This window comes from Pipistrellus kuhlii, unplaced genomic scaffold, assembly GCF_014108245.1.
Source record: "Pipistrellus kuhlii isolate mPipKuh1 unplaced genomic scaffold, mPipKuh1.p scaffold_m20_p_108, whole genome shotgun sequence".
In the NCBI taxonomy this organism is placed as follows: Eukaryota; Metazoa; Chordata; class Mammalia; order Chiroptera; family Vespertilionidae; genus Pipistrellus; species Pipistrellus kuhlii.
Window position 1 is genome coordinate 335,820 of NW_023425414.1, and position 8,067 is coordinate 343,886.

Consider the following 8,067-nt stretch of genomic DNA (forward strand, 5'->3'; position numbering starts at 1 on the left):
AATTAATAAAACGTCAGGAGGAGGAGGGCAGGTTGGGGGGAGAAGGGGGAAGGTTGGGCAGGGCCAACTGCCCAGACCAGGGATAAAAGGATCTACGGAGTGACAGGAAGGTGAGGCACCATCCCCACTTCCTCCTCCCGGGAAGACATCAAGGCCGGACGGACGTGGTGCTCCTTGGTCAGAATCCTCCCTCCCTCCCAGCTGCCGAGGACCCCGGATTCACGTCTCTGAGGAAGGGTCTCGTTGTCTCTCTGACCCTCAGCCTCTGGTCCTTCTCTCTCACTTTCTCTGTTTTTGCCAGAAACCCACACCCCGAGTCCCCAGAATGCTCCTCCTGCTGGCCTCACTTCAGATCCTGGCTCTGGGTAAGAGAAGCAAATGGGGTCCCGGGTAGGAGGTGCCCTGGAGATGCTGAGAAAGGAGGGGCAAAGGGCGCTGGGGACCAAGATGCTCTTGGGTGACCAGTGAGGAGGAGACAGACTGGGGCTGTCGCTTGGAAACCCAGGCCGAGGGATGGAGCAGGGGGCCCGAGTACTGCTGACTTGGGGTGATATCCCAAGGTTTTTTTTGGGGGTCATCCAAGAAAGGAGGGCACAGGGTGCCCCCAAGTGCTGGTGGGGGTGGCGATGGGGTGGCAGGCTCGTGGTGGGGATGTGGTGTGGAGCACGGAGTAGGTGTGGGGAGAGATCGCGGGACGGGGGGTGGGGGGGGAGGCGGGGGAGGAGAGGGGGTGGCCACATTGAGTGGGACATTTGGGGACGGGACAGGGAGCTCATTGAATGTTTTAGGGGAGGAGTGAGGGGTGTCTTGAGATAGAGCGTGTTTGCGGGAGGATGCTGTGGAGAGCAGAAGACACAGCCAGGCCCTGGGTGAGACCGTGGGGATGGGGCCCGTAAGCTCCCTATTGTGTTGGAGCAGACAAGGAGGTCCCGTGGGCGGGGTTGACAGAGGCGGTGGGTCAAGGATTAAGTATAGAAAGTGGGGGGCGGAAGGGGGGGAGTTGGGTCCAGAAGATCCTGGCTTGCTGGGGGCGGGAGGGAGGACGTCGGCTCACCTGCTCTTCCCACCCCACCCCTGCCTGCTCCCAGCCATGGTCCAGAGCCAAGAGGATGAGAACAAAATAATTGGCGGCTACTCCTGCATCCAGCACTCCCAGCCGTGGCAGGCGGCCCTGCTGGTGGGTGTCACCCGCAGCTTTCACTGTGGAGGGGCCCTGCTGTCCGACCAGTGGGTCATCACAGCCGCTCACTGCTCCCGCCCGTGAGTGGCACCCTCCCCCCCCACCCCTACACTTCTGCCAAGTGACCTCCCATTTGGAGGCCCAGAGCTCAGCTCAGAACCAGAACCCAACGTGGTAGCTGGGTCCAGGTTGGGGGGTGGGGGGGTGGGGAGGGGAGTCTAGAGTAAGGTGACCAGACGTCCTACTTTTGGCGGGAGAGTCATGATTTTTAACAATTCGTCCCGTGTCCCGATGCGTTTTAAAAAGTCCAGATTTTTACAGCGGGGAGGGTAGGGAGATCTGAGGAAGATAAGAGATCAACCGAAGGACTTGTATACGTGCATTTAAGTACAACCAATGGACACAAAACTCTGGGGAGGGAGGGCATGTATGCGGGGGGGGGGGCAATGATATATGTACAGAGATAATAATTTAATAAATAAATAAATAAATAAAGCCCCAATTTTTGGAAAGATTCTTCTTTCCAAAAATCGGGACTTTTTTGGAAACGCTGCGGGACACGGGACAAATTGTTAAAAATAGGGACTGTCTGCCGAAAACGGTTTGGCTCAGTGGATAGAGTGTCGGTCTGCGGACTGAAAGGTCCCAGGTTCGATTCTGGTCAAGGGCATGTACATTGGTTTCGGGCACATCCCCGGTAGGGGGTGTGCAAGAGGCAGCTGGTCGGTGTTTCTCTCTCATCAACGTTTCTAGCTCTCTATCTCTCTCCCTTCCTCTCTGTAAAAAATCAATAAAAAAATATATATTTTAAAAAAAATAGGGACTGTCTTGCCAAAACCGGGACGTGGTTTTGGCAGGACAGTCCCTAGTGACCAGACGTCCCGGTTTTAGTCGGAGAAGAGCCTAGAACCACAGACACAGCTCCACAGACAGAATCCAGCACAAATCTTGAACTCAGTGTAGGATCTGAAAGAAGAAGGAGAGTTTAGAATCCCCCTGTACACCAGCGTGGAGGCATCCCTTCCCCCAGAACCTGGAATCCACTGTATGATCTCAAGATCCATCTGGAGGCCGGGGCCCACAGAGAGACCGAGGTTAGGGGCCCATGCTAGGTGGGTGGTTGAATTTGGGGCACAATCTACCTTTTAGGAACCCAGGCCCCCCAATCAGAGAGAACACCGCCTAGAATCCGAAGTCTGGTTCAGAGCCTACTATCCAGCTCTCAATCCAGAAACCCCACCTAGACCTGGGACATGCAGCTCAGAGGGTATGGTAGATAGAAGCAGGACCTGGGGCCCATTCTGGATCCCATGTTTAGTCCAGAGTCTTAGGCTACAGCTCCCCATGGAGCAGCCTAGAACCCAGACCCCAATGCAGCGTCTAGACCCCAGAATTCAGACCATACTCTGAAGCCCCTCGCAGTAACGCATTAGCCCTCTAAGCACATGAACCTAGAACCCAGGTCCCAAACGAGAGGTTTTCGTCCAACTGCCTACGAACCAGGCCCAATGCCGTACACAGAGGTTCCCTGTGGAACCCAGAGGGCAGGACTCAGCCCAGAGCCTAGAATGTGAAGCTCAGAATGCAAACCAGCATTTAGAAACTCATTGGATCCAGGAGCTCATTCTAGAACCCTGAGCCCAACTGGCAGCACAGAGCTCCAACCATCATCCAAAACCCAGCTCATAAGCCAGAGCTGAAGCAAGAATCCAAAACTCAACCTAGAAACTAGAGATCATAGCAATGTCCAGAATCCATAGCTCAAGTCTTCTTCTTAAAAAAAAAAAAACATATATATATATATATATATATATATATATATATATATATATATATATATATTTGATTTTTTTACAGAGAAGAAAGGAGAGGAATGGAGAGCTAGAAACATCGTTGAGAGAGAAACATCGACCAGCTGCCTCCTGCACACTCCCCACTGGGGATGTGCCCACAACCAATGTACATGCCCCTGACCAGAATCGAACCAGGGACCCCTCAGTCCCCAGACCGACGCTCTATCCACTGAGCCAAACCAGCTTTGGCATCGGGTCTTTTTTTTTTTTTTTTTTTTTTTAATATATTTTATTGATTTTTCACAGAGAAGAAGAGAGAGGGATAGAGAGTTAGAAACATCGATGAGAGAGAATCATCGATCAGTTGCCTCTTGCACACCCCCTACTGCAACCAAGGTACATGCCCTTGACCGGAATCGGACCCAGGACCTTTCAGTCCGCAGGCCGACACTCTATCCACTGAGCCAAACCGGTCCTGGCGGCATCGGGTCTTTTTTAAAAAATATATTTTTATTGATTTCAGAGAGAAAGAGAACATCAATGATAAGAGAGAATCATTGACTGGCTGCCTCTTGCACTCTCTCTACTGAGGATCTAGCCCACATCCCGGGCATGTGCCCTTGACAGGAATTGAACCCAAGACCCTTCATTCCACAGGCCTATGCTCTCATCCACTGAGCCAAACCAGCTAGGGCCACAGCTTAGGTCTTAATCCATCGGTCCGTAGAGCATCCTCCCCCTACCCCAAAACTGAAAGCTCAAATCAACATCCAGAACCCAGATTCAAGCTGTCGTGCGGAGCTCAAAACAGAACCCTCAGCCCGCCCTACCAGTATCTAGAAAGGATGCCACCAAAACTGGTTTGGCTCAGTGGATGGAGTGTTGGCCTGCGGACACAAGGGTCCCAGGTTCAATTCCGGTCAAGGGCATGGACCTTGGTTGCGGGCACATCCCCAGTGGGGGCGTGCAGGAGGCAGCTGATCGATGACTCTCTGTCATCAATGTTTCTAACTATCTCTCTCCCTTCCTCTCTGTAAAAAAATCCATTATATATATATATATATATATATTTATTTATTTAAAAAAGGATGTCACCACCCACACTCCACCTAGAAACCCAGTCCTAGCTTAGATTCCAACATACAAAAAGTCAGGAACCCAGAGGCCAGGCTAGACCCGGGGAGGAGGCTCCCTGGAGCCTAATCCAGAACGTCTGTTCTGATGGAGAGCCTAGAGCCGTAGCCCAGAGTCTGGCATAGAACACAAAGCATAGAACCTGGCCCCGGCCGAGAATTCCCACCCATCACCTGGCACCCCAGGCTCACCAGAGGAGGGGGAGGACGGGCCTGGGGCGAGGAAGAATATACCCAGCCAATGCCCAGCCCCCTGGGTAGAGGGCGAGGGGCTGGAGCATGGGGCGGTGTCTCCCGGTCACATCGTGATCAGTGTTCCTCTCGTGGGTCACGGGCCAGGATCCTTCGGGTCGCCCTGGGCAAGCATAACCTGCAGAGGCGAGAGGCCACCCAGCAGGTGCTGCGGGTGGTCCAGAAGGTGCCACACCCCCAGTACAACGCCCGGACCCACGACAACGACCTGCTGCTGCTGCGGTTGCAGCAGCCGGCCCGACTGGGGCGTGCGGTGCGGCCCATCCCCGTGGCCAGGACCTGCGCCAACCCGCAGACGCCGTGCCGCGTGTCCGGCTGGGGCACCACGTCCAGCCCCATCGGTGAGGACTCCCGCGCCCTGGAAAGGAGCGGACTGGGGGCTGGGCTCCGGGTCCGAGGGAGGAGGAGGCAGCGGCGGGTCCCCACATTCCAGGGTCCTACTGGCCGGTAGACCCACGCCCTGATCATTCAGTGCCTCCCCAGCCAGGTACCCCAACTCTCTGCAGTGTGTGAACATCAACATCACCTCCCGTCAGCAATGTGAGCAGGCCTACCGGGGAGCAATCACCCCCGGCATGGTCTGCGCAGGAACTCCGGAAGGCGGGAAGGACTCTTGTCAGGTGAGGCCCAGGGTGAGAGCCGGGGAGGGAGGTGGGCAGGGAGATGGCTTGGGGCCACGATCTCAATGCAAAAGCATCTCAGGAGCATCCAAGACCTTGAGAGATTGGGATAGGCAGGCGGCCTCCTAGCTGGGAGCCCTCACGTCGGACCTAATCTCTCTGTGCCTCAGTTTCCTCCTCTGTCGAGAGGAGGTAGCACCGCGTAGAGCAGTTGTCCCTGGAAAGAGCGTGGAGCCGTGCCTGCACGTAGCTCTGGTCGCTGCTCTGGTTGTCCGGATCATGCATGCACACCTGGGGATCTGAGCTCAGGGTCTCCAGGCCTCTCACGCCATCCCCGGGACACGGCTCCAGAGACAGGGGTATGTGAGGAGCCACACAGTTTTCTAGAGGCAGAGCTAAGACGAAGGGGGGCTCCATTTGGCCCAGAGTCAGCAGGGACCAAAGAGGGAAGGTAGGGGCCCAACCCTGGGGCTATGTCTGCAGTCTTCCCCCAGCCCCCATCCTCACCCCCGTCTCAGCTGTGTGCCTCCCCGTCTCTGCCTCTGGCTGCTCCATGCACGTGTCCATGTCCATCTGTCCTCGGGTGCCTCCATCGGGGTCTCTCCCGCTCAGGGAGACTCCGGGGGACCCCTGGTGTGCAAAGGGAAGCTCCAGGGCCTGGTGTCCTGGGGGATGGAGCGCTGTGCCCTGCCTGGCTACCCTGGCGTCTACACCAACCTCTGCAAGTACTACGACTGGATCCATCAAACCATTCAGAGCACATGATCGCCGCCCGTGTGAGGGAATATCAGTGCCAGACCGCTGCCCAGACCTGCTCTCGCCACGCCAGACCAACGGCTCCTTGGCCCCCCAGCCCTCCTCTCTCAGACCCAGGGGTCCAGGCCCCCAGGCCCTCCTCCCTCAGACCCAGGGGTCCAGGCTCCCAGTCCCTCCTCCCTCAGACCCAGGGGTGCAGGAGCCCAGCCCCTCCTCCCTCAGACCCAGGAGTGCAGGCCCCCAGCCCTTCCTCCCTCAGACCCAGGGGTCCAGGCCCCCAGCCCCTCCTCCCTCAGACCCAGGAGCCCAGGCCCCAGCCCCTCCTCCCTCAGACCCAGGGGTCCAGGCCTCCAGCCCCTCCTCCCTCGGACCCAGGCATTATTCTATTTATTTGGAGTCCAGGCCCCCAGCATCCTGGTCCTATCACCTAGCTCTGAGGTCCCTCAGATGTTCTCTCCCCACCCCCACCGCATCATCACCCTCGACACAGAGGCGGGAGCATGAAGGCACCACACTTGGCAGCATATTCGAAGAAGAAGGCAGTGTTCAAAACGTTCAGAGTCTCTGAAAACCAGATGAATAATAATAATAATTAAAGTGGAATAATCCCAGATTCCGCTCCTCTATTCATTGAGCTCATCCAACACATATGCACACAGCAGCTCCCATGTGCACAGCTCAGCCCCTGGCTGGCCGAACGGGATGCCTGTGGACTTCTGGGTGTTCCCTGGGGCCCTACCACACCCCCCTCCACCGGGGGAGGCCCCCACACTGCAGTGGGACCCCGAGCAGGACGGCCCCTCCCCCGGCCGGGACTGCTACTTCCCATGAGCAGGCACTGCCAGGGCGCAGGGCAGCGAGGGCAGAGAGGAACTCTGTTTCCTGGAAAACCCTATGCAAATGGAGCAGCCTCTTCCCTAATCAGATCTCGGGTGAAGAGAGTTGAGTTAATCACACGCCGAAGTTCAAGTCCTGGCAGGGCCCGACTCTCTCTCTCTCTCTCTCTCTCTCTCTCTCTCTCTCTCTCTCTCTCTCTCTCTCTCTGGAGGTATTGGTTTATTTCCACCTGTCATCATCCTGGCCCCGGTCCCCTCCCCTCCCACCCACGGGCACCTGACGCAAATGGCCTCCCATGCCTGCTCATTGTCCAATGCTTCTAATGTACAGGGATCCATTGTGTGATGGATTTCATTTTCTTTCTGGCTTTCACTCACCAACAGCTATTTTTTGGGGGAGCACCTACTGGGCACCAGCATGGGCCAGGCATTGGTCTACTATTAGACACCTACTGTGTGTCCGAGATCGGCTTATTAGTGGGCATCTACTATGTGCCAGGCATTATTCTACGTATTGGGGCCCTACAGGTGTGCCAGGCTTTGATCTGCTGATTAGGCACCCACTGTGTGCCAGGCATTGGCCTGCTGATTAGGCACCTACTGTGCATGCCAGGCATGTTCTAGAAGGTGGAACTGTGCATAAGTCAGACAAAACCACTAGTAAATGCCTCCTCTCACAGAGCTGACATCCTAGCAGGAGATGACAGACGAGAAACAAGAAACTTAATAAAAGTAAGGTAGAGAGTCCGGGTAAGTAAAAAGGTCCATAAACTTGGGCTGGGCGGCAGACCCAGTGTGTGCCAGAGCCAGCTCATAACCGGCCCAGAAGAGCCCCTTGGCAAATTTTCAGGAATTTTTGAGAGCGGGTTGCCAAACACAGCCATTATTATTAAACATTGAATTGCACAAACTCACAATTAAACAAGGTGTATTTAAAACAAAATCCAGTCCAGCCGGAGCGGCTCAGGTGGTTGAGCGTCGTCCTGTGCACCGAAAAGTTGCCAGTTCGATTCCCAGTCAGGGCACATACCTCGGTTGTGGGTCTGCTCCCCAGCAGTGGTCGGCAGACTCATTAGACCACAGAGCCAAATGTCGACAGGACAACAATTGACATTTGTTTCGAGAGCCAAAGTTTTTAAACTTAAACTTCTTCTAATGCCACTTCTTCAAAAATAGACTCTCCCAGGCCGTGGTGTTTTGTGGAAGAGCCTTATGCAAGGGGCCAAAGAGCCCATGTGGCTCGCGAGCTGCAGTTTGCCATGGCTTCCCAGGGACATGTACAAAAGGTAACTAATAGATGTATTTCTCTCTCTCTTCTCTCCTCTCTCAAAGCATGTTCATTAAAAAATGAAATATGACAAAACCAGTCTGGCTCAGTGGGTAGACCATCGGTCTGTGGACTGAAGGGTCCCAGGTTCGATTTTGGTCAAGGGCGTGTACTTTGGTTTCAGGCACATCCCCAGAGGGGGGTGTGCAGGAGGCAGCTGGTCGATGTTT

General features: G+C 55.2%; 1 protein-coding gene across 1 annotated transcript; it reads left to right on the plus strand.

The window, feature by feature from the left end:
* The first annotated feature begins 291 nt into the window (after nucleotides 1–291).
* KLK14 (kallikrein related peptidase 14) lies at nucleotides 292–5,920 on the plus strand. Its single transcript, XM_045578895.1, has 5 exons — nucleotides 292–365; nucleotides 1,089–1,260; nucleotides 4,446–4,699; nucleotides 4,842–4,978; nucleotides 5,591–5,920. Exons 1-5 carry the CDS (start codon nucleotides 326–328, stop codon nucleotides 5,741–5,743), a joined length of 756 nt encoding a protein of 251 aa, XP_045434851.1. The 5' UTR covers nucleotides 292–325; the 3' UTR covers nucleotides 5,744–5,920.
* Nucleotides 5,921–8,067: the final 2,147 nt, after the last annotated feature.

Coding starts and splice junctions, on each gene's coding strand:
- KLK14 (XM_045578895.1), top strand. CDS start 326: ATGCTCCTCCTGCTGGCCTCACTTCAGATCCTGGCTCTGG. Junction 366..1,088: donor ACTTCAGATCCTGGCTCTGG/GTAAGAGAAGCA, acceptor GCCTGCTCCCAG/CCATGGTCCAGAGCCAAGAG. Junction 4,700..4,841: donor CACCACGTCCAGCCCCATCG/GTGAGGACTCCC, acceptor GTGCCTCCCCAG/CCAGGTACCCCAACTCTCTG.